The sequence below is a fragment of the Bombina bombina genome, chromosome 4 (genome assembly GCF_027579735.1).
Source record: "Bombina bombina isolate aBomBom1 chromosome 4, aBomBom1.pri, whole genome shotgun sequence".
NCBI classification, from domain to species: domain Eukaryota; kingdom Metazoa; phylum Chordata; class Amphibia; order Anura; family Bombinatoridae; genus Bombina; species Bombina bombina.
In genome coordinates, this window is record NC_069502.1 from 789,323,429 (window position 1) to 789,351,307 (window position 27,879).

Here is a 27,879-nt window from a genome sequence, read left to right on the forward strand (position 1 = left end):
ACATTTTCTAGATTAGACATGTTTCTTATCTCTAATAATCTAGTGGGGAGAGACATTAGTTCAGGTATAAAGGGAATTATGATATCAGATAATGCAATTATATCTTTAGAAGGAAACTTTAGTACGAACCAGATTGGGAACAATTCTAGATTTTTCCCCCCTAAATATCTTCTACATAACGTACAATTTAAAAATTTGTTACAAGGAAACTCATAGGAGTTTTATGAATCAAATAAATCATTTTTACACAAACTGGAAATCTTGTGGGAAACAGCCAAATCAGTGCTAAGAGGGTAAATTAAAGCCTTTTTATGTAAGTGGAAAAAGAAAAGGGTGTATAAGGAGGAACAACTTTCTAATTGGGTCAAAAATTATTTTAAAGCCTATATTAACAATTCAACACAGCAATTATGGGGAAAATATGCAGAAGCGAGGAAAGTGTGAGATATATATCTAAAGCAGAATATGGCTAGAGAGGAGATGAAATTGAAAGCAGGGCAAAATGGAATTTCAGATAAATATTTGGATAGATTAACTAAAAATAGAAGTAACAAAAAATATGATTGTAGCAATTAGAAGTGATAAGGAAAGAGCGTACAATAATAAAGAGATTAAACAAGCCTTCTTTGAATTCTACCAAAAAGTATATGCCAAGGGTCAGGTCAACGAGGAAAATAAAAAAAGAGTTTTGGAAAAAATTAAAGCTTCCGCAAGTTTCCAAGAGGGACTTGGAAGCTCGAAATGATCCAATAAGCTAGAAGAATTAATAGCTGCAATCAAGAAGGCAAAGGTAAATAAGGCCCCTGGCCCGGACCACCTTCCTGGCAGAATTTTATAAAATGTTAAAAGAGCAGATAACTCCAATATTGCTCCAAATATTTCATGAATATTATGTAGCTAACAATTTGAAGTCCCTATATTTTTCAGCTGCAAATATCACTTTAATACATAAAGTAGGTAAAGATCCAGAATGTTGCGCCTCATACAGACCCATATCATTACTAAATCAAGATTACAAACTATTATCCTCCATTATTGCTGATAAACGCCTGTATTTAACTGGTAAAAGCAATAAGTCTACGTGCACATCATAAGAGCGCCCTTATATACCCTATAGCAACGCTGTTCAGGAACAAGCAGGACGTTTAGCGTAAAACCAGTCTTGCACAAACATGATTGCATGAGAAATAAGGTTGCAATAATTTCCGCTCTTGCGTTAATTGTCCCCGAAAGCAAACTTCCTGCTTTTAACTTGTAATACAAACGCAAACCACAGTGCAAAAAAGGGAGCGCCAAGAAGGCTAAAGTATCACTCTATAAAATTAACACTCTATATTAAAATGTAAACATTTAATTTGTAATAGATAACAAAAATAGACCACTAGCAGGGCCGCTACAAGAAATTTTGGGGCCCCTGACTTAACAATTGATCAGCCCCCCCTTTGACATGTGCAATTTTTGACCAAGTGAGTAAAACGTATATACACTTTATTCTTAAGTGTAGTCAAACTTGGAAATGTTGTAAAGGTAGTAACACACAAACACAGAAACACACAGACACACTCATACACTGAAACACACACTCACACACAAGGATTCACATATAGGCACTCTAGCAGACATGCAAAGAAAAACACAAACACACTCAGACACCCAAACAGACACTCAGCACTTGTTTACATTGACCTGACAAGTAATGAGGTAGACTACAGTTTTGTCAAAAAAGGAGATTTACAAGACAAAATATGGAGTTCTGATTATCTTTTTGTCAAGGAAGATGCCAACTAAATGATGACAACAGCATGCAGTGACTGAAAGGAAGAGCCCTGAACTGCCTAAACAATAATTGAAAGGTTAAATGGTGGATTGGTGACTTCCGGAAAGGTCTCATTAGTCTCAAAGTCTGTAGAAAGATGTGAATAATCAGTAGTAAGGTCAAAATGTCCTAAAAAATAACAGACAATGGACACACACACAAACTCAAACACGAACTTGCACATACACCCAAGGAAACACAGACAATAATAGCCTCACAAAACACAGAAAGACATACACACACACAGGGAGACACCCACAGAAAACACACAAAGACATACACACACAGAGAGACAACCACATAAAACACACAAAGACATACATACACACCCTCACTGAGACACCAACAGAAAACACACAAAGACATACACACACTCTCACAGAGACACCCACAGAAAACACATAGACATACGCACACACCCTCACAGAGATATCAACAGAAAACACAGACATACATACATACACACACCCACCCACCCTCACAGAGACATCCACAGAAAATACACAAAGACATACATACACACACGCTCAAAGAGACACCCATAGAAAAAGCACAAAGACATACGCACACACCCTCACAGACATCCACAGAAAATGCACAAAGACATACACACCAACCCTCACAGAGAGACCAACAGAAAAAAAAAAAAATACACACTCAAAGAGACACAAACAAAAGCACAAATACATAAACACAGACACCCACAGAAACACTCACAGGAGGTAACATTTCTGCATATTGCATCCCCTAAATCAACAGTGTGCGACATGCATGATAAAATAAATTGCAGAAATTAAGAGATCACTTTTTAAAGAATCATATTTGTAAATGTGCAAACAAAAATAACTCTGTGAATTAAAAATTGTACATTAATGATCTGGGTAGATGGCTAGATGAAGAAAAGTACTTTCTCTTGTAAGATGTATCGAGTCCACGGATTCATCCATACTTATGGGATATTCTCCTTCCCTACAGGAAGTGGCAGAGAGAGCACCCACAGCAGAGCTATCCATATAGCTCCTCCCTTAGCTCCACCCCCAGTCATTCTCTCTGCCTGCTTAACTGCTAGGAAGGGTAAAGGGAGTGTGGTGACAAAAATGTTTCCCATATCTGACACCATACAGGACTTGTGGCAGACTGTTCCTAAGGTGGAGGGAACTATTTCTACTCTTGCTAAGTGTACAACTATACCTATCGAAGACAGTTGTGCTTTCAAAGATCCTATGGATAAAAAATTAGAGGGTCTCCTAAAGAAAATTTTTGTTCATCAAGGTTTTCTTCTCCAACCTATTGCATGCATTGTTCCTGTAACTACTGCAGCTGCTTTCTGGTTTGAGGCTCTAGAAGAGGCTCTCCAGGTGGAGACTCCATTAGAGGATATTATGGATAGAATTAAGGCCCTTAAGTTGGCTAATTCTTTCATTACAGATGCCGCTTTCTAAATGGTTAAATTAGCGGCAAAGAATTCAGGCTTTGCCATTTTAGCACGCAGGGCGTTATGGCTTAAGTCCTGGTCTGCTGATGTGTCATCAAAATCTAAGTTGTTGAACATCCCTTTCAAAAGAAAGACCCTATTCGGGCCTACACTGAAAGAAATTATTTCAGACATCACTGGAGGGAAAGGCCATGCCCTCCCTCAGGATAAAACAACTAAGATGAGGACCAAACAAAATAATTTTCGTTCCTTTCGGAACTTCAAAGGTCCCTCTTCAGCTTCCCCTGCAGCAAAGCAAGAGGGGAATTCTGTCCAATCCAAGTCAGTCTGGAGACCTAACCAGGCTTGGAACAAAGGTAAACAGGCAAAGAAGCCTGCTGGTGCATGAAGGGGTAGCCCCCGATCCGGGACCGGATCTAGTAGGGGGGCAGACTCTCTCTATTCGCTCAGGCTTAGGCAAGAAATGTTCACGATTCCTGGGCTTTAGAAATTGTGTCCCATGGATATATTCTAGACTTGGGAGATTTCACATTTCTCAATTGTCTGCAAACCAGACAAAGAGAGAGGCGTTCTTACGCCGTGTAGAAGACCTACATACCATGGGAGTGATCCGCCCACTTCCAAGAGCGGAACAAGGGCTAGGTGTTTACTCCAACCTGTTTGTGGTTCCCAAAAAAGAGGGAACTTTCAGACCGATCTTGGATCTCAAAATTCTAAACAAATTCCTCAGAGTACCATCTTTCAAGATGGAGACTATTCGGACTATTCTTCCTCTGATCCAGGTGGGTCAATATATGACTACCGTGGATTTAAAGGATGCGTATCTACACATTCCTATTTACAGAGATCATCATCAATTCCTCAGATTCGCCTTTCTGGACAGGCATTACCAGTTTGTGGCCCTTCCCTTCGGGTTTGCCACGGCTCCCAGAATTTTCACAAAGGTGCTAGGGTCCCTTTTGGCGGTTCTAAGACCGCGGGGTATAGCAGTGGCGCCTTATCTAGACGACATCTTAAGTCTCACACGGACATCGTGTTGGCTTTTCTGAGATCTCACGGATGGAAGGTGAACATAAAAAAGAGTTCTCTCGTCCCTCTCACAAGAGTTTCCTTCCTAGGGACTCTGATAGACTCGGTAGAAATGAAAATGTTTCTGACGGAGGTCAGAAAATCAAAACTTTTAATCACTTGCCGAGCTCTTCATTCCATTCCTCGGCCATCAGTGGCTCAGTGTATGAAGGTAATCGGACTCATGGTAGCGGCAATAGACATAGTTCCTTATGCCCGCCTACACCTCAGACCACTGCAACTATGCATGCTCAAACAGTGGAATGGGGATTATGCAGATTTATCTCCACAACTGCATCTGGAGCAAGAGACCAGAGATTCTCTTCTCTGGTGGTTGTCTCAGGACCACCTGTCTCAGGGAATGTGTTTCCGCAGGCCAGAGTGGCTCATAGTAATGACAGATGCCAGCCTGGGGTGCAGTCTGGAAATCCCTGAAAGCACAGGGCTTATGGTCTCGGGAGGAATATCTCCTCCCGATAAACATTCTAGAACTGAGAGCGATATTCAATGCGCTTCAGGCATGGCCTCAGCTAGCTGCAGCCAAATTCATCAGATTTCAGTCGGACAACATCACGACTGTAGCCTATATCAATCATCAAGGAGGAACACGGAGTTCTCTAGCGATGATGGAGGTAACCAAAATAATCCGATGGGTGGAGGATCACTCTTGCCATCTCTCAGCAATCCATATCCCAGGGGTAGAGAACTGGGAGGCGGATTTCCTAAGTCGTCAGACTTTTCATCCGGGGGAGTGGGAGCTCCATCCGGAGGTATTTGCCCAGCTGACTCAGCTATGGGGCACACCAGAATTGGATCTGATGGCGTCCCGACAGAACGCCAAACTTCCTTGTTACGGGTCCAGGTCCCGGGATCCCCAGGCGGTACTGATAGATGCTCTAGCAGTGCCCTGGTCCTTCAACCTGGCTTATGTATTTCCACAGTTTCCTCTCCTCCCACGTCTGGTTGCCAGAATCAAGCAGGAGAGAGCTTCGGTGATTCTGATAGCGCCTGCATGGCCACGCAGGAATTGGTATGCAGACCTGGTGGACATGTCATCTGTTCCACCGTGGACTCTGCCAATGAGGCAGGACCTTCTAATCCAAGGTCCATTCAAGCATCCAAATCTAACTTCTCTGCGTCTGACTGCTTGGAGATTGAACGCCCGATTCTATCAAAGCGTGGTTTCTCTGAGTCGGTCATTGATACCCTGATTCAGGCTAGAAAGCCTGTCACCAGGAAAATCTATCATAAGATTTGGCGCAGATATCTTTGTTGGTGTGAATCCAAGGGTTACTCATGGAGTAAGATTAGGATTCCTAGAATTTTGTCCTTTCTCAAAGAAGGATTGGAGAAGGGATTATCAGTTAGTTCCTTAAAAGGACAAATATCTGCTTTGTCTATTCTTTTACACAAACGTCTGGCAGATGTCCCACACGTTCAAGCGTTTAGTCAGGCCTTGGTCAGGATCAAGCCTGTATTTAAACCTGTTGCTCCACCATGGAGCCTAAATTTGGTTCTTAATGTTCTTCAAGGGGTTCCATTTGAACCTATGTATTCCATAGATATTAAGCTTCTATCTTGGAAAGTTTTGTTTTTAGTAGCTATCTCTTGGGCTCGAAGAGTTTCTGAGTTATCTGCTTTACAGTGTGACTCACCTTACCTAGTTTTCCATGCAGATAAGGTGGTTTTGCGTACCAAACCTGGGTTTCTTCCTAAGGTTGTTTCTAATAGGAATATCAATCAGGAGATTGTTGTTCCTTCTCTGTGTCCTAATCCTTCATCAAAGAAGGAATGTCTGTTGCACAATCTTGATGTGGTTCATGCTTTAAAGTTCTACTTACAAGCAACTAAAGATTTCTATCAAACATCTTCATTGTTTGTTGTTTATTCTGGTAAACGGAGAGGTCAAAAGGCTACGGCTACCTCTCTTTCCTTCTGGCTGAAAAACTTCATCCGTTTGGCTTATGAGACTGCTGGCCAGCAGCCTCCTGAAAGAATTACTGCTCATTCTACTAGAACAGTGGCTTCCACATGGGCTTTTAAAAATGAGGCTTCTGTTGAACAGATTTGTAAGGCGGCGACTTGGTCTTCGCTTCATACTTTTTCCAAATTTTCCAAATTTGTTACTTTTGCTTCTTCGGAGGCTATTTTTGGGAGAAAGGTTCTACAAGCAGTGGTGCCTTCCGTTTAAGGTACCTGTCTTGTCCCTCCCTTCATCCATGTCCTAAAGCTTTGGTATTGGTATCCCATAAGTATGGATGAATCCGTGGACTTGATACATCTTACAAGAGAAAACAGAATTTATACTTACCTGATAAATTTCTTTCTCTTGTGATGTATCGAGTCCACGGCCCGCCCTGTCTATTTAAGACAGGTAGTATATTTTTATTTAAAAAACTTCAGTCACCACTGCACCCTATAGTTTCTCCTTTTTCTTCCTAGCCTTCGGTCGAATGACTGGGGGGTGGAGCTAAGGGAGGAGCTATATGGACAGCTCTGCTGTGGGTGCTCTCTCTGCCACTTCCTGTAGGGAAGGAGAATATCTCATAAGTATGGATGAATCCGTGGACTAGATACATCACAAGAGAAAGAAATTTATCAGGTAAGCATAAATTCTGTTTTTGAAAGGTTGACATATGTTTGGGTTTTTTCCCCATTTTCCCCAACCAAGAGCACCACTTCAAATATGGTGTACAAATATTCCCATCTGTCAGCTGTACTTAAACATTCTAGAACTGAGAGCGATATTCAATGCGCTTCAGGCATGGCCTCAGCTAGCTGCAGCCAAATTCATCAGATTTCAGTCGGACAACATCACGACTGTAGCCTATATCAATCATCAAGGAGGAACACGGAGTTCTCTAGCGATGATGGAGGTAACCAAAATAATCCGATGGGTGGAGGATCACTCTTGCCATCTCTCAGCAATCCATATCCCAGGGGTAGAGAACTGGGAGGCGGATTTCCTAAGTCGTCAGACTTTTCATCCGGGGGAGTGGGAGCTCCATCCGGAGGTATTTGCCCAGCTGACTCAGCTATGGGGCACACCAGAATTGGATCTGATGGCGTCCCGACAGAACTCCAAACTTCCTTGTTACGGGTCCAGGTCCCGGGATCCCCAGGCGGTACTGATAGATGCTCTAGCAGTGCTCTGGTCCTTCAACCTGGCTTATGTATTTCCACCGTTTCCTCTCCTCCCACGTCTGGTTGCCAGAATCAAGCAGGAGAGAGCTTCGGTGATTCTGATAGCGCCTGCATGGCCACGCAGGAATTGGTATGCAGACCTGGTGGACATGTCATCTGTTCCACCGTGGACTCTGCCAATGAGGCAGGACCTTCTAATCCAAGGTCCATTCAAGCATCCAAATCTAACTTCTCTGCGTCTGACTGCTTGGAGATTGAACGCCCGATTCTATCAAAGCGTGGTTTCTCTGAGTCGGTCATTGATACCCTGATTCAGGCTAGAAAGCCTGTCACCAGGAAAATCTATCATAAGATTTGGCGCAGATATCTTTGTTGGTGTGAATCCAAGGGTTACTCATGGAGTAAGATTAGGATTCCTAGAATTTTGTCCTTTCTCCAAGAAGGATTGGAGAAGGGATTATCAGTTAGTTCCTTAAAAGGACAAATATCTGCTTTGTCTATTCTTTTACACAAACGTCTGGCAGATGTCCCACACGTTCAAGCGTTTAGTCAGGCCTTGGTCAGGATCAAGCCTGTATTTAAACCTGTTGCTCCACCATGGAGCCTAAATTTGGTTCTTAATGTTCTTCAAGGGGTTCCGTTTGAACCTATGTATTCCATAGATATTAAGCTTCTATCTTGGAAAGTTTTGTTTTTAGTAGCTATCTCTTGGGCTCGAAGAGTTTCTGAGTTATCTGCTTTACAGTGTGACTCACCTTACCTAGTTTTCCATGCAGATAAGGTGGTTTTGCGTACCAAACCTGGGTTTCTTCCTAAGGTTATTTCTAATAGGAATATCAATCAGGAGATTGTTGTTCCTTCTCTGTGTCCTAATCCTTCATCAAAGAAGGAATGTCTGTTGCACAATCTTGATGTGGTTCATGCTTTAAAGTTCTACTTACAAGCAACTAAAGATTTCTATCAAACATCTTCATTGTTTGCTGTTTATTCTGGTAAACGGAGAGTTCAAAAGGCTACGGCTACCTCTCTTTCCTTCTGGCTGAAAAACTTCATCCGTTTGGCTTATGAGACTGCTGGCCAGCAGCCTCCTGAAAGAATTACTGCTCATTCTACTAGAACAGTGGCTTCCACATGGGCTTTTAAAAATGAGGCTTCTGTTGAACAGATTTGTAAGGCGGCGACTTGGTCTTCGCTTCATAATTTTTCCAAATTTTCCAAATTTGTTACTTTTGCTTCTTCGGAGGCTATTTTTGGGAGAAAGGTTCTACAAGCAGTGGTGCCTTCCGTTTAAGGTACCTGTCTTGTCCCTCCCTTCATCCATGTCCTAAAGCTTTGGTATTGGTATCCCATAAGTATGGATGAATCAGTGGACTTGATACATCTTACAAGAGAAAACAGAATTTATGCTTACCTGATAAATTTCTTTCTCTTGTGATGTATCGAGTCCACGGCCCACCCTGTCTATTTAAGACAGGTAGTATATTTTTATTTCAAAAACTTCAGTCACCACTGCACCCTATAGTTTCTCCTTTTTCTTCCTAGCCTTCGGTCGAATGACTGGGGGGTGGAGCTAAGGGAGGAGCTATATGGACAGCTCTGCTGTGGGTGCTCTCTCTGCCACTTCCTGTAGGGAAGGAGAATATCTCATAAGTATGGATGAATCCGTGGACTAGATACATCACAAGAGAAAGAAATTTATCAGGTAAGCATAAATTCTGTTTTTGAAAGGTTGACATATGTTTGGGTTTTTTCCCCATTTTCCCCAACCAAGAGCACCACTTCAAATATGGTGTACAAATATTCCCATCTGTCAGCTGTACTTAAGGATTTTGAAAATGCTGTACTCTATATGGTCTTGGTGGAACCATAAGCTGTGGTACTCAGTCTCAACCATTAGATTTGGTTAAATGCAGGATTTAGGCTTGTTTATATGTATTTCAAAATTAATTCAGCTGTAGTGTAAACTGAACAGTGTTAAGTTAACCTGTCTCATTTCAAACACTGAGCAATCTTAGTCTGAGAGTATAACATTTTATGCAGATGTAAAAATCTTAGATAAAATGCCTCCTTGCACCTGGAAAGTCCTTGCATAAAGGGCCAGTAAACTGAAATGTAATTAAAATATATATATATTAACTTAAAAAAAACTCATATCTGCCAAAAGGGCACCTACCATTTGTGTATTGAGGAGGAAACATTTCTGCATGGCTTTAAATATAGAATTTCTACAGCATTGTCAAATAATCATAAATACACTGCTGCATATTGCTAAAAAAATGTTTTTTTATGGACTCCTGGCCCCACCATACAACAACTACCACAGCGAAGTTACAATCCGAAATAAAACATTTTTACTAAGTCATACCTCCTCTGCAAATGAAAGTGATCTGTTGTCTGACTCAGGCACACACTGTACAAACTTAAGTGCCAAGTCTGTGTGTAGAGAAATCCTCTCAAATGCTAATGCTTTACTCCTTGTAATAGCATTTCCCATGCTCAATAACACTCTGCTGTAGTACCCTCTGGTGGTTGTTGTTCTTGCCTCATGGGGCCCCTGACAGGAGTCATCCCTGTCACCCCCTGATGGCGGCCCTGACCACTGGTACAAATCATATATATAAAAACATATAGACAGTAAGCAATATATACTATGTGATTTTATTTTTTTACAGGTTACTATATGATTTTATTTTTTACACCTTTTGGATATTTTTTGGATAATTTTATATATATATATATATATATATATATATATATATATATATATAAATATATATAAATAACACTGTTAATTAGTATATATTGTTACTGTCTATATGTTTTTATATATATGATTTGTACTAGTGTTTTTTTTACCTATATATGGTACCCTATTGTTTGTTATCTATTTCAAATTAAATGTTTACATTTTAATATAGAGTGTTAATTTTATAGAGTGATACTTTAGCCTTCTTGGCGCTCCCTTATTTGCACTATAAGTATTATTTTTTGAGTTTTTCAGGGATCTCTTTTTGGGAGCTTGTGTCTATCTGTGTAGGCGCTGTGTGCACACCTACTGTATCTTTCAAGAACACAAACCACCAAGTGCAATACTTGTGTAAATGAGATTGTAAAAACTACAGCTACACTCATAATCTAGTCATTTATTCTTTTGCTTAAGGTTAAACCATTAATAGGAAAACGTTATCTTTTTCCCAATGTTGTTGGACTTTGTCAATGACATTTAGCCAAAAATATCTTGTTACTTTTCTGGTCACATTTTGTAAACAAACTTCTGAACATCCAATAAAAACCTAATTATAACATTTATGTATAATAATATGTATAAAAAGGATGATGGTAATATGAGAAATTTTAGCTGCAACATTTTTTGACAACAAATTTCCCTTTAAAAATCATTTGATTTAAAAATAAATAAATAATGTCTTGATACACTGTTGTAAATGACTACAAATATTGCAATTCAACAAAAGATAAAACTCAGGAATAACTGGAAAATAAATCACAGAACTGAGCAAAAGCTCCTGTTGTGTAACAGATGTCACACATGTTTATTTATTTGCGTCATGCTGCGGGATTGATTTATCTTATGTTTGCTCTCTGCCTTTTAACTGCACAGAGAGGATGGTAGAACCAGAAAAAATAAATAAATAAACAGTGAGAACATTGTGAACCATTAGTGGGGCACACATATGTTAGCTAATAAGTAATTGTAGTTATGCAATTGTTTAAATACAAGCGTAAGCAAACAGGGCAGTTGCGTCCAGAATTCCAGAGCAAAAACCGTGTACTGATCTTCAGTTGAAAACATTTATTGCTGTACAGGTATGTATTGATATTAAATTAATTTTATGTAAATTGTCTTCTTTGATCAGGTCTGCTGGGACATCACAAATATAGCACAAGAGTTTATAAGAAAAAAATAAATTGTTGATTCGCGTTTTAGAAACTTCCCATTTAACGCTATACAGAGAGGCAGAAAGCCTGTCTTGCATTAGTTCTACAAATGCTATTGTTTGTTCTCTGTGTTATATTTAGTTGATATTTTGCCATGAATTGTATGATATATAAGGTTTACTATAAGTGGTGTTAAAACATAGTATTTAAAAAAAATACTTTTACAGCAGAAGTCACCAGTTAGGTATAACCCATGGAATTAGCTTGCAGTATTATTATTATTTATTTATTTATTTATTTATTTATTTATTTATTTAATATAAAAATACATATAATTTTAGATGATATAATGGCATTTACATTTAAAGTGGTACATTTTCAACATCTAAAACATAATGCACATGACTGAGAGGATTTATCTTGCATCAATTTTAAATATGTACTTTATCCTTTTAAGAGTTTTTTTTGTTTTTTTGGGGGTGTGCAAAACCAAAAAATATGTCATGACAATAATATATCTGCTATATCTGCATGTGTGTTTGTATGTAAGTTAATTTTTTTGCAGTTTTAAATTGGATGCCTTATTTTTTTTATATTTTAATATATAGTTAAGGTTAACAAATTAATGACTGATATGTCAAAAATTGGACCAATGAGGACAAAATAAAATACATACAGAAATATGTCTTAAGTTTAAAGTGATTCATTCTGATATATATTGATTTTTAAATCAGTAATGAAAGCTGATGTTTTCTGGATTATATTACATTATTAATTCTGTTAATTATTTTTGTTGATATTTTTACAATAATAAGCATCTAACTGAAAAGGTTGTATGTTTCAAAGTCCCAATAGTTTTTTTTGTAAATAAAAATTAACTATAGCTTAACCTATTTAATAGTGACTCACTTAGCAATTTTCAAACATACTTATCTATCAATATTCTTATTTTTTTTAAAAAATGTATTTTTTTACAAAATCCATTTAATATGGTTTTGTAATATATACAGTAGTGGTTCTAGACATATTTTACTGGAGGGGGCAAGGTGGGGCCAGTGTTTAATCAGAGGGGCACATTAAAAAACGGAAACAAACTACTAGAAGAAGAAAAACAACGTAGAGTCATACATCTCATTTCACAAGTAACCATCCCTCCCTACTTAACACGGGCAGATACTGTTGAATACTTTACTCAATAAATGTATTATTTATCAAAATGCAGTTTAAAATACTGGACATTTAACTGTCCATTATTTCTGTGAAGATTTTACTGGACAGCTGACAACCCTAGCATCATATTGAGCCTTCCAAACATAGGAACAGCATTGAGGCAACTAGCACCTCAAATCAGCTCTTCAGTCTTTAGAATGTTTATTGGGCATAAAAAAAATGTCTGTGGGCAAATCCACCCATGCAGCCTTCAGAATATTTTTTATGGGCATACAAGAGAGACCTGGAGGTAATTACGTTATACTAATCCACTTCAGGCTTCACAGTAGTGGTATAAGGGTATAAAGGATTAACCTGTTGGAAATCATATTATAAAATCCCACTATCTACATAGTATATGGTATATAGGAATAAAATGAGAGCAGATCACATAAACCTAAACCATTATTAATATTTTCTAGTAATATATAACCAGCATGGGGACAATCACCCCCTAGTTCAATATCTAGCCAACAAAAAAAACTGAAAACATTAATTGGAATGGTCCCAACTAAAACTTCTTGGACAGAATACAAATGAAAGATAAAAAACATAATAAATGCATCGGATATATTTAAAATGAGTGAACTTAATTTAATTGCTGTTTGGTTTCATCTGCAGTAGGTAGAAGCGAGGATTAGTCTGGCTTATAACATTGCTGCAGACAATTATACACAGAATGTTATTCAAAGGGTAACTGTATAATATTCATAATATTTTGTTTATGAGGTAATATATGCCCTATAAGACACACAAATACACACAGATATACCATCCATAAACGCTAACTTACCCGGGTCACCCCGGTTTTACTGATACTCCCCTCACAGTGCGGGACTTCTCTCTCACGGCACGCACGTGGTCACGTGACGTCTGACAGTCTCACAGCACACATAGATCAGGAAGCAAGCTGTGCCTGCTGTCTGCTAGACTAGTAGTCCAGGCTCAGCCCTGCTCCAGCTGAGTAGCAGGCTAGAAGGGGTGCCGGTTGTGGGTGGAACATGGGCTGGGTAGGTTGGGTACAGCCGGATGCGGCCTGGTCCGGATGTAAAAAAGTTGAAACACACTATGAATCCTGTTAAGAGCTATGTCCGTTTTTTTTAATAGATATTACCGGGCAGCTCGGGGGGGAGGGCACAGGGGTGGCAGGGACTTTTTTACAGGGGCACTGGACCCTGTAGGCCCCATGTAGAACCACCACTAAATATATACCCAACAAACCCTGTCTATCTATCTGATTATTTAGACAAATCGTTCAAAATGTTCAAACAAACTTTGTATATTTTGCTTAATTTTCTTGAAATTTTTGTTGAAGATTAAACCTAAGTAGGCTCACAGGAGCTCAGGAGTGTGCACTTTACTCTATGGCAGCTGTGTTTGCAAAAAAGTATAACACTGCTACAAATAGAGTGTTATGTGCACCATCCTCAGATATGTGATATGTGCAATATTATCAGCTCTTCTGAGTCTACCTAGGCTTACTCCTTAAAGGACCAGTTAACACATTAGATTTACATAATCAACAAATGCAAGATAACAAGACAATGCAATAGCACTTAGTCTGAACTTCAAATGAGTAGTAGATTTTTTTATAACAAATTTCAAAGGTATGTATATTTCCACTCCCCTTGTACCATGTGATAGCAATCACAAATGCATATACGTATAGTCTGTGAATTCTTCCACATGCTCAGTAGGATCTGGTGACTCAAAAATTGTAAATATAAAAGACTGCACATTTTTTTAATGGAAGTAAATTGGAAAGTTGTTTAAAATTACATGCTGTATCTGAATCATGAAAATTTAATTTAACCTTAATGTGTCCCTTTAACAAAGGATACCAAGAGAATGAAGCAAATTTAATAAAAGTCAATCTTAAAAAATTAATATTGCATGCTCTGGGGGGGTGCAATTTATTAAAGTGCGAGCGGACATGATCCGACAACATACACTGTCGGCATTTATCATTGCACAAGCAGTTCTGGTAAACTGCTTGTGCAATGCCGCCCCCTGCAGATTCACGGCCAATCGGCTGCTAGCAGGGGCTGTCAATCAATACGATCGTATGAGATCGGGCGGATTACTGTCCGCCGTCTCAAAGGCGGCAGACGAGTTAAGGAGCAGCAGTCTTAAGATCGCTGCTTCTTAACTCCTGTTTCCGGCGAGCCTGAAGGCTCACGCGGAAACAGTTATATTCAGGGCCATTCGGCCATTGTTAAATCGGCCCCTTCTCAATCGTGAAAGTTTAATTATGACTTTGCTGATGAGTTTATTTGGTTTTATGTACTCAAATGTCTATTTTTAGCATTACAGTAATGGGATGCAATACGAAATGGTGCCTTATCTGTTATTTAGAGTCATACTGTGGCACACAAAGCAAGACTATCCAAGACTATGCTCAGAGCCTCAATCTTAATTAATCAAATTATCTAGAACTTAATCCCAATTTTACTTTAGCAATGGTAGTGACAAAATTCAAACATGCCTTGATATACTTGTGTTTAAAAAAACAAAAAAAAACTATTAAAATACAATGAAAATAAATTTGGGTAAAGCTAATATTTAAATGCAAACAAATATCACTACAAATCACTGTGTAACATTCTCACAAACAATATGGTGTTATGCAGTGCATTGAGCTAGACCTAAACTTAACTGCAAAAATGCCAATGCTGATAAAAATAAATTGCAACCAACTCGCTGATTGCACAGCCTATTTGAGTGAGTGAAGACATCTCATTAAAATCTAGATTACAGTTTATCACCATGTCACCAAGTATTACATTATTAACTTTACTAACATTTTGTGAAGCTATAGATCACATATAGATATTTACTGCTGCATATAGTTATAGAAAAGGGCTTCCCGATTAGGGCATACTTTTTTTTTTTGTTTCTCACTTACATATCATTGCTTGAATGATGTATTTAGAGCAAAAATTAGCATGAGAATAATTTGTACATGTAGTTTAAAAATTGCAAAAAGCAGTGGGCGCCGCCATTTTGTAACTTAGGTTACCTTTTCTGCTGAGGCCTATTAGGAATGGCTATAAATGGCTGACTAGAGTGTGCAACCAATGACTGTGAGTCTGCACTTCCATGTTTAACATGAATTGGAAAGCCCACAATATTCAGAATTAGATTACAGGAAAGGAGAGCAAAATAAACAGTGAAGTATATTGCAAAGTTGTTTTACTACATGTAATTAATATCTTGAGGTGTTTAATGTCATTTTAATGCCTTATGTTTTTTCCAACAAATATCTTTCTCTTAAAGGGACAGCCTAATCAAAATTAAACTGTCATGATTCAGATAGGGCATGTAATTAAAACAACTTTACAATTTGCATTTATCATTAAATTAGCTTTGTTCTCTTTGTATTCTTAGTTGAAAACTAAACCTAGGTAGGCTCATATGCTAATGTCTAAGCCCTTGAAGGCAGCCACTTATCTGAATGCATTTGACAGTTTTTCCAGCTAGACAGTGCTAGTTCATGTGTGCCATATAAATAATATTGTGCTCACGTCCGTGAAGTTATGAGAGGGGACTGATTGGCTAAAATGCAAGTCTGTCAAAAGAACTGAAATAAGGGGGCAGTCTGCGGAGGCTTAGATGCAAGATAATCACAGAGGTAAAAAGTACATTAATATAACTGTGTTGGTTATGCAAAACTGGGGAATGGGTAATAAAGGGATTATCTATCTTTTTAAACAATAACAATTCTGGAGTAGACTGGCCCTTTAAATTTAAATTAGAAAGATATTTTATAGCGTAATATTTCATCCAGATTTCATTAGACTGCCTTTTGTTAATTTACACTGTTATTGATTTTCACTCCACATAAAGCCAAGATGAGTTCAAGGACTTTTGACCACTCAGATAAAAAATGATTTCTGCTGACTCCTTGACAAATCGTTCCCCTTACTAATGCTGCTGATTGATAAAATGTTCTAGAGAAGTGATAAAACAGTTAGGTATAGTGTGTTATTTACTCACTCAACAAGGGTGCGTACCAGATATTTGTAATCTTTTGTAGACATACACACAACATCTAAGCTGCCACACTTGTTAGTTTCCAATCAAACACACTGAAATGCAAGGGTGTCACAATAATTTGTAATTCTCCATAGAAATAGACATATGCAAAACACTGAGGTGGACTTTACTCTCAAATCAGAGTGGGTACACATGACACTGTCAAAACTCACAGTTCCGGGTGCTCACCTAGCAACCTTTATCATCCAGTGACTCGGGCAGTTAACCTAAGACAAGCCTGGGTGCATGGTCCAACTCAAGTCAACTGATTGTTCTTCCTAACTGAGTGAGTGAAGGCTAATTCTGTTCGGGGATCCTCTTAATGTAAAAAAAAAAAAAAAACATTTAGTGGAGCTCTTATATTTGATCCTACCTTACTGAGACCACCACTTCACAAATCAATCTGTGTTTGATTCCTACTTCCATAATACAGTCTTTAAATTGATCAGCTCTGGCTGAGTTATCACTGTAATTGGAAATAAATGCTGTTTCTGGAAGATAAATTAAAACCTTCTGTACTTTAACAGTGTTCAATATAAGATTGCAGCTGAGTTTTATTGTTTGATGGGTGCATATACCTCAAATTCCATATTATGGCATACACAGTGGCATATTTAGGTTTTGTGCTGCCCTAGTGTGTGTGTGTAGTGGGACTCAAAAGGTGCTGACCCCCAAAATCTGCCGCACTAGGCACAGGCCTTGTTGGCCTAGGCCTTAATATGCCCCTGGGCATACAAAATGGATTTTGGTGATCATACTACTTTCTGCTCTCTTTCTACCATAAACTAAGAAAGCTGAGTATAAACATCAACACAATATAACAGCTTATAAACCTCTGCTCCTCTCCAGTAGATGCAAAACTAGTGTAAGTTGAAAGAAAAGAGGATAGTGTAGTTTACCCTACTTTAGATTTATGGTGTGGGTAAGCCTGTTCAGCAACAGTTGTCATTCACAGTTTAAAGGGACAGAAAACTCATAATTAGACATTCATGATTTAGACAGAACATACAATTTTAAACAACTTTCCAATTTACTTCTATTATTTAATTTGCTTCCTTCTCTTGTTATCCTTTGCTGAAAGGTTTATCTAGGTAAGCTCAGGAGCAGCACAGAACCTAGGTTATAGCTGCTGATTCCTGGCTACATAAATATACAAATTGTCATTGGCTCACCCATGTGTTCAGTTAGAAACCAGTAGAGCGTTGCTGCTCCTTCAACAAATGATACCAAGAGAATGAAACAAATTTGGTAATAGAAGTAAACTGGAAAGTTGCGTAAAATTGTATGCTCTACCTAAATTATGAAAGAAAATGTTGGGTTTCATGTCCCTTTAATATAGCCATTCTACTCTCTTGAATCAAATATAAACTAGACATCCTGAAGTATTACCTTAGAATAAGGTGCAAACACATCTGATGAATAGGGGCAGCGCTCTAAAGCAAATGTAAAATGTCAATTTTTTCACATTGAAATAAAACCAAAGAAGGAATCAGAAGCAACATTTTAATGTATTTCATGCCTAGGTTGCACTTTGCTTATAGAAGGTAGAAAGATAATATGTTAGAAACATTCCAAAATTACCCACTACCCCCAGAAATGCTCTCTTTAATTTACATCTATAGACCAAATCTTCATGATGGATACTCAATATCCTTTTCAGACCCAGACCTACAGAGAGGAAAGCTACACCTCTGTCCTATAGCTCCAACAACTACTTATTAGCTAGCTATTGTAGGTTCTTATGTCTCAGTCTGTTTATCTCTTTTCTTTAATTATTGTACCCCCTGCAGAATCTGTTGACAAATTGCAAATACACATACTTATACTAATGCTAACAATTATGCTACTAATATTAAGAATAATAATCATCAGGGGTGTATTTAGTTTCTGTGCTGCACTAGACACTAGTAAATCTGCTGCCCTCCAAACCTTTACCCCCAGCATTTTTAGCTCATTTATATTTATAACACTCACACTCCCCCTCAAAAATAAATAAAAAAAAGAACAATCACTGGTTGAATTACATTTATTAATAAAACATTTAGAGGGAATAAGAGTGGAGTGAGGATTCATTATGCCTTAGAACTACCCTTAAAATGTCCCATTCTCATACATTCTGCTACCCTAAGCACTGGCCTAGTTGGTTTACGCCAAAATATGTACCTGTTGATGATAATAAATATAGAGGTTTATCCATTCTGTAGTTCATTAATAATAATTAATAATAAAATCCAAAATTTATTTATAACAAGCCAATATATATATATATATATATATATATATATATATATATATATATATATATAACTATTATTAATATTTATGAAATTTCTGAGCTGGTTCTCAAATTACACTGGCCTAGGTTAACTTAGAATAAAAACTAAAACTAAAAACATATTTACAATGTTAGAAAAAAATCTCAATTCCTTTGCTGTTTTCATATAGAGACGAATCACTGAGTTTTTGGTATGAAATATTCTGCACCATAGAACTAAATAGTAATTGTAGTATTTTTTCTATCTAGAGAGCACTTTAAATTATTAGGGAATCTACCCAACTGCATCTAAATGTAATTTAACATATAGGAATTAATCACAGCTTATAAGAATTTAAGTAAGTCTCATAAATATTACCATATGTATATCTTAATGCCTTTGCATCTTTTTTTGTTTTTGTTTTTTTATTTTTCTGTAACAATTAATTATGTCATATCTATATAAGTTTATTATTGTTGTGTTGTGATTATTAACATAAGACATTTTAAATTAAACTTGAGGAACAGAGAAAACAGTGTGCTAAATGGTACCCTACTTTTTCTCCCTTTAATTTGTTCCTGATAATCCATTTACCTGCTGGAGTGTATTAAATTGTTTACAAATAGCTAATTTATATTTATTTTGGCATTTGAAATAGCTGATTTTGCCTGTGGTATCCCGACATATACTAAAAGTTTCTATACTTTAGTATTGGCTATAAAAAAGCTATGTAAACTTAGCCGACAGAAGAAATTACACTGCAATGGGGTTTAAAGGGACACTGAACCCAATTTTTGTTTTTCATGACTCAGATAGAGCATGAAATTTTAATCAACTTTCTAATTTACTCCTACTATCAATTTTTCTTCGTTCTCTTGCTATCTTTATTTTAGAAGCACGAATATAAATCTTAGCAGCCAGTCTATTTTAGGTTCAGCACCATGGATAGTGCTTGCTTATTGGAGGCTTACATTTACCCACCAATAAGCAAGCATAACTCAGGTTCTTAATAAAAAATGGGCCAGCTCCTATGCATCACATTCCTGTTTTTTAAATAAAGATAGCAAGAGAATGAAGAAAAATTGATAACAGGAGTAAATTAGCAAGTTGGTTAAAATTCATTGCTCTATATGGATCATGAAAGAAAAAATTGGGTTTATTGTCCCTTTAAGTAATAAAATGTTAATTTTAATTTGTTCTCTCTAAGTATTGAGCTTTGGTATACAGCCACAGATAATATAAAGGAGCATGTGTGTGTACAGAAAGGGATAAAATAAGATTTGATTTCCCTGCAAGCTCAACCCATTTTAATGTATTGTGATTTCCAAGAACAACATTTTAATGGCTTGTGGTTTTCATCTACAAAAATACACCAAAAGAAGCAATTTCTCATACATTTTATACTCTGCAGCTAGTGTAACAAGTCATTGGAACCACATTAGGGGAAAATAGTTTTTCAGTACAATTTCCCTTTAACATAACTGATTGTTTTTCAACAATAAAATTCATGTCAGCAATTATATAGCTGACAACTGCATTGTGACTGATCAAATACAACAACAACAGCAGTTATTAATTTTTAAGGGTGCCCAAAAAAAACCTAAAAGTTAAGGTATCATATTCCATTCACGATACATAAGCAAACCCCTTTTTATTATGGCTGTCTTGATCTTGTATAATGATCTTACACCAACTGAAATGCAGTTGGTGTAAGATCGACTTAAAAAATAAAATAAAAAAATTATATATTATCAAAAAAATGGATTAAAAATATTAAAACTGAAAACTAATTTTTCTTTTTCTTTTTTACAGGATTCAAATTTCCACCCGTAACCGTTAACAATGACCAGTCAACTTATCTTGCTATGTTTTGCGGCATTTATTGGTGCCTCGGTGTGCAACAGAGTCTATGTTCACCCTTTCAATCTATACGCATTCAATAAAACACAGTGTCAAAAAGATACCGAGCAAAATAAAACCGTTAATATAGAAGATACAATTGTGCCTGTCTACATAGATTTAAACATCAAGCCTGAAGATCTCCTAGAGAGCAAAATATCTCTAGAAACCCCCCCGCAAAGACCAGGGAACAGTCAAGGATTAAATTATTTGACATCTCTAATGAATCATCTTGGCTTTCGCATTTTTGAAGTATTGAGGGATGTAAATACAGAAGATACTGTCCTTATGTCTTACACCAACCTATATAGTTCATTGGTGTCCTTTTATCTAGGTACCTCCAAAAATACTTCCTCTAACCTACAGGAAATATTAGGATTTGTTGACCCATCAGGTGATAAAAACTGTTTGTCTAAAGTGGATGGCTTTAAAGTAATTTCCGCACTCAGAGCTATTGACAATCTCCTTTCAGAAGATGCCAATATTGATGCCCTCAAGATACTATGTATGTTTGTTGCAAAAGGAGTCCCAATATCTCAACAATTTGTAGAAAATTTGATTCCATCAGCAGATAGTATTTATTTGGCATCGATCGATTTTAAAAATCCTCTTAATGCTGCAGATGTAATCAATGAATTCCTAGAAGTTCAGTCTTCAAAGAAAAGTAAATATATATTGAAAGACATAGATGCCTCTGCTAACTTCCTGTTTACAAGCCACATGTATTTTAATGGTAAGTACTATTTATTTCTACATCACAATATGCAATAACACTCTAAAACAAATAACAAGTATGTATATTCCAATCCATCATAAATCCCTTTCAAAGTGTCTCGAATGGCTATTCACAGGTCTGTCAATTTGAAGCCATTCCGTTTGAAAACCCTGTAAGCTTTAAATAGCATTTATCGGAGTAGATTTATTAAGCAGCGAATGCTGCATTCTACGGCCATTGTTTCAGGCATCGTTTAGGTGGCGGACTGAAATCATCCAAATCCGATGCGATCGGGATGATTGACACCCCCTGCAAGTGGTCAAAATGCTGCCGGTGAGCAGGGGGGCGAAATAGCACAAGCATTTCACTAGCATAGGCTGTCGGCATTTAGCGAGGTCGAGCTACAGGAAATCATGTCCGCTCGACCATTAATAAATCTACCCCATCGTATAATAACACCTCCTATACAATGCACAGGGACCCTCTGTGGCAGCTATATTACTATCTAACAGAAATAAAGAAGCTTTTCTTCCAGCAGATTTTTAAACGTTTTTTGATTTTTCAAATTCTACAGACTTCACAGTTTGAAAACTTATTTTGGCCTGTTTTGAGGACCATTTTGGCTGTTCACTTTTTTTAAGTTTTTGCACATGCTCAGTTTTCAAATGTTTTCTTTTATAAAACGTTAAACACATAATGGGGAGCTTGTGGGCCCGTGTTTCTGGCGAGTCTTCAGGCTCGCCAGAAACACAAGTTATGGAGCTGCGGTCTAAAGACCGCTGCTCCATAACCCTGTCCGCCTGCTCTGAGCAGGCGGACAGGAATCGCCAGAAATCAACCCGATCGAGTACGATCGAATCTTAAATATTATATATAAATAAGTTGTTAAAAAGTCAGAGAAAATGTTTAAATCCTTATATTATCCTTGTGGTGTAGTATTTATTCAAATAGGTAATGTAGGTCAAATTTAGTCTCCAATACTTTTAGTGATTTCAAAGATCACTTGTAATAGCCGGCTAATTATCACACACCTGCAAACGGGTGCACAATAATTTAGCGCTCCACTTGTAATCTAGCCCTTAAAGGAACAGTCAACACTAAAATTGTTATTGTTTAAAAAGATAGATAACGCCTTTACTACCCATTCCCCAACTTTACATAACCAACATTGTTTTATTACTATACTTTATAACATTTAAACCTCTAAATGTCTGCCTGTTTCTAAGCCATTACAGACAGTCTCTTATCACATGCTTTTTATTTGCTTATCACAACAGGGGACTGCTAATTCATGTGTGCTATATAGAGTTATTTAAGAGTCAGTACAACACAGCACTAATTGGCTGAAATGCACGTCAATAGATAATAAATAAAATGTCCTGTGATCATGGGGCTGTCAGAAGATGCTTAGATACAAGCTAATCACAGAGGTAAAAAGTATATTAATATAACGGTATTGGTTATGCAAAACTGGGGAATGGGTAATAAAGGGATTATCAATCTTTAAAAAAAAAATGGGTACTTCAAAATCTTACTGGAGTCGCCTAAAGCCAACAAGGAGACTGCTAGCAAGCATAAGACGTCCTGCTTGTTTGCCTTCCACCCCTCTGTGAACATTGAAAAAGTTAATTGCAGGTGGTGCAGCAGACAACTATGCAGCCCTTTCTTAAAGGAACATAATACCAAAATGTTGAAGCTTTTGAAAGTGATGTAGCATAGCTGTAAAAAGCTGACTAGAAAATATCACCTGAACACCTCTATGTAAAAAAAAAAAAAAAAATTACCTAAAAATTTCCTAAATATTCACACTTCATTGTAAAGAAACTGTAGTCCCAGGTCTTGCAAGTGAATGTGCATCTGACATGTGCAGGTACAGTCATGTTATTTTCCTATTCAGTTTAAGGAAGTTTACTGTGAAATCTCATGAGATCACAGCATAGCAATTCATGACCTCAGCACTGCTGATGCTGATTGGCTATTGTGTTGTTGTTTTTTTCATACTTGCAGCTTTACAACAGCTGAAGTGTAACTTCACAGAGCACTTTCTCTGATTAGCTGAAGAAATTGTGAGGTAAAATATCTTCCCTTTTTACATAGAGATGATCAGGTGATATTTTCTTGCCAGATTTTTACAGTTATGCTGCATCACTTTCAAATGATTTAGCATATGAGTATTATGTCCCTTTAAGATAGAGGAAGGCTGTGCTCTAACAAATATTTTCTTTAAATTTAATGGCAGGACACCATTCCAATTCAATAGAAAACCCATACAAAACATTGTTTGCATTTGTGGCTAATTTTTGGATTAATTTACTTAACCTAATCTATTAGAAGCATGGTCATTTGAAAGCGTAAAAGGGAGATAAAGACCAATAAATTTGTATCAATCAAAGCTGTTACTGGATTCTGTCAACCAAGTCTAAAACCCATACTTGTTTAGTCTACATAAAGTGTAGACTTTATCAAAATAGAGTATATGACTTGCAGACATCCCAACTCTCCCTGAAGTTCAGGGAGTGTCCCTGATTGTAATAGCGGCTCCCTGATTCCAGCAAATGGAATGCAATCTCCCTGAAGTACCATGATCCAATGTGGCCCAAATCTGGAAAAGTGTTTCTTTAAGGAATGCCTTTTGTTGCTGGGATGTTAAAGAACCCTCAAAGCATGCATCAGTAACCAAAAAGCCCCCACTGATTTTAATAAAATAAAACGAAAATACTACCTTATTTACTGCACGTAATTAAACTTTGTATTCTAAAATATTTAAGCATTCAACAAGCGTACGATCACTGGAAAATAGGTTTGTTGTATGTGGTTGTGCAATAAAGCTACTTTTTTTTTTAATGTGACTTTATTGGGAATCTACATTAATGATAAGTCTCTATCTTATTTAGGGTTTCAAGGTGTCCAATATATAACTGGGAGAGGGGGTGGCGGCGCAGTAACGGGTGAAGCCACCTCCCTGAAATGAGTTTTTGCAGGTTGGGATGTCTTGACTTGCGCCTACCTTTTATATATACCACACATATGGCACTCTATTTGTTTGTAGCCGGGCCATAACGTTTCTAGCCACGCTTACAAACTGTCATTATTAGTGGGCTCATACCGGTGTCTTAATACAATACTCTGCTGATAGACAAATAGCTCTTGATAAAATGAGTTGTATTAAGTGGTGTATTTAGGTTTTGTGCTGCCCTAGGTACTCAAAATTCTGCTGCCCCCTACCCCTCCCACCCCAAGGTTTTAGGCCTTTTTTGCCCATAATATTTTTTGGTGAGGGAGTAATGTGATATATATTTTATGGCATTTCCAAAATAAATGTTCACACGCAGACACACACAGAGTTATACTCATACACACACACATCTATTTGTTGCTGCAATATATCTAAAAAAATAAACCATATTTCCCCGAAACACAATACTAAGTGCTGAAAGCCTACAGAACTAAAGGCAATATCTAGTTGAATGAAAGAGCTACCTCTAAACTGTAAGCTCCCCCTAGATTGGGTACAATCTCCAAATATATACTTGTATAATACTTCTAAAACAACTGAAAGGTGCTGCCCCCACCCAATCTGTTGCCCTAGGCAAGTGCCTTGTTTGCCTAGGCCAAAATACGCCCCTGGTTTTGTATAATTTGCTCACTTTGAATATAAATATATCCTTTTCTAGCAGTTTTTGCTCCAAAGCTAAAACAATGTGTATTGTAATTATCAATATTTTACAGATAGATAGATAGATAGATAGATAGATAGATAGATAGATAGATAGATAGATACATATGACACAAACACAAATTTTAAGAAAACACAGTAATTAAAACATGTTAGTGACCATTTGTTTACATGTTTAGGTAAGCTGAAGAATTCATTTTCTATACCTGAACTTCAAGACTTTTGGATAGAGCCAGACAAGAAAATATCTGTACCTATGATGTCGGTGTCCGGAATGTTTCAATATAAAATTGATGACAGAGCCAATCAACTTGTATTAAGAATTCCACTTGGTCAAAACAACTTCTTGTTGCTGATCCAGCCAACCAATGGAAACACAATTGAAAATATAAAATCTTCCTTGACTTGGAAGTCTTATTTGACATTATTAAATAGATTATCAACCAGGTATGATTCTACAAATATTCCTTTTAAGTTGCAAATGACAGTAAGTACATGTAATTAATTTCATTGTCTTTCTCCAGCTATATCACAATAACTATGCCAACCTTGGAAATAGAAAGTGCTTACGATATCCAAGACATGCTTAGCAGATTGAACCTGGCGTATCTACTTGGAAAGAATGCAAATTTTGACAAAATTAGCAACACAGATTTAAATGTTGGAAAGGTAAGATTAGGATAATTAACTTAATTTTAAACATTATTTAAATGTATTAGATATTAAAGGGACACTCAAGTAAAAAAAAAATGTTTATGATGCAGATAGAGCAGCGGTTTTCAGACACTTTCCAATTTATTTGCATTATCAATTTTTGCACATTATTTTTATATTTACACTTTCTGGGGATCAAGATCCTACTGAGCATATGCACAATCTCACAGGTTATACGTACACTAGTGATTGGCTGATGTCTGTCACATGATGCAGGGGGCTGGACAATGGGAGAAAAATTTAATTTGTCAGAAAAAATGCTTAAAACAAGCTTCACAATTAATATTTTTATTTTTATTGGCCAAGCCCTAATGTTAATTTTTTATATTATTAAGATAAACATAAACTAGAAGAGCTCTTTGTAGATAATATGCTTGAAGAAAGACCAAGAGAATGATCTAGGAAGGAACTAAGCAAGCACTAGATACACGCAAACTCCAATAACATTTAATAATTTGCTTTTGCTGCAGATTATAAATAAAGTTTATTTTAAACTGGATGATGATGACTCAAAGCAAGTAGAAGATCTTTCACTGGATAAAGAGGCCCTACCCAAGGAATTTAAACTGAACAAACCTTTCTTTCTTGCCGTCTTTGAAGGAACAACCAAGGCACTTCTGTTTGCTGGCAAAGTTATAAACCCGGTGAATGTGAATTGAGCTTTATAAATTGTACAAATGTAAGGTCATGTAACAGCTATAACATATTTCTGATTAAATCTTTAGAGATAACCTTAACAATGTAGATCTCTTAGAAATATGCGTGCTTATATATATAATAGATGTTTTATATTCTGCAAGGGAAGAAAATGTAAGGAGAAACCTATACAGAAATCTTAATACAGTAAAAAAAAAAAAAAAAGATTTTTTACAGTGCATTAAGTTACTGATGAATGTAATGAGGATGTTATAATATTTTATTTGTAGTATTAGCACCGCTGTTTGGTTCGACTAATATGATAAGGCAATGAAACAATCACATGTAAAATAAAAATATTATTAAAAATGTTATTACTGATTATAATAACTGCAGTCTTGTATATGTTGCAATCTATTAGTATTTACTATGTAAAAAAATGTATATTTTGGTGTCCTTACCTAAACTATTTCAATAATTTAGATGGGGAAATATGGTGTAAATAGAAAATAGCAGCATCACTATTTCCTAAATAAAACACAGTTTTATTGTCCCACATTTAGCATCGATTTACATTCCCAAAATCACAATTTAGAATTTTATACCTATATTGTTCAATTAAAATTAATAATTAAAAATCAGAATAAAACATTTATAATTTTTGACACTCTGAGGTCAATTTATCAAAGTGCGGATGGACATGATACGATGTAGTGTATCATGTCTGCCTAACATCGAAAAATGCCGACAGCATACACTGTTGGCATTTATCATTACACAAGCAGTTCTTGTGAACTGCTTGTGCAATGCTGCCCCCTGCAGATTCGTGGCCAATCGTCCGCTAGCAGGGGGTGTCAATCAGCACGATCGTATAGGATCGGGAGGATTGAAGACCGCAGCCTCAGAGGCAGCGGACAAGTTATGGAGCAGCGGTCTTTAGGCCGCTGCTTTATAACTACTGTTTCCTCCGAGCCTGAAGGCTCGTGCGGAAACAGGGGCATCAAGCTCCATTTGGAGCTTGATAATTCGGCCCCTATGCTTTATCCTGCAATTATGCAGATTAGTAGGAATAAAATATAAAACCATAAAAATATAAAAATGTTTACGATTACACAAAATTCTGATTTAAAAAAATAAGGACAGTCCAGCACATCAGACCACTGCACGCCAACCAGGTCTCCACCACCAAGACCAAACAGTATCCAGAAAAGTCCAAAGATGATTAAAGGAAGTTGGCTCCCGAAACGTTGCTGTCGTTGTGCTCAATAAATAATTGAATACCACATTTTGCTGCCATCCTTTCTTTTACAAGATTCTGATTTCACAGAGAGTTGGTTTAACCCATTTTAATAATGTATGCATGTTACTCTGTCCAAACTC

The 27,879-nt window shown here is 36.9% G+C and overlaps 1 protein-coding gene across 1 annotated transcript; it reads left to right on the top strand.

Annotated features, from left to right (window-relative positions):
- Positions 1-11,131: 11,131 nt before the first annotated feature.
- On the top strand, positions 11,132-26,889 carry AGT (angiotensinogen). Its single transcript, XM_053711178.1, has 5 exons — positions 11,132-11,288; positions 20,672-21,491; positions 25,329-25,596; positions 25,674-25,818; positions 26,334-26,889. The coding sequence occupies exons 2-5, from the start codon at positions 20,702-20,704 to the stop codon at positions 26,520-26,522; spliced, it is 1,392 nt and encodes a 463-aa protein (XP_053567153.1). The 5' UTR covers positions 11,132-11,288; positions 20,672-20,701; the 3' UTR covers positions 26,523-26,889.
- The last annotated feature ends 990 nt before the right edge of the window (positions 26,890-27,879 follow it).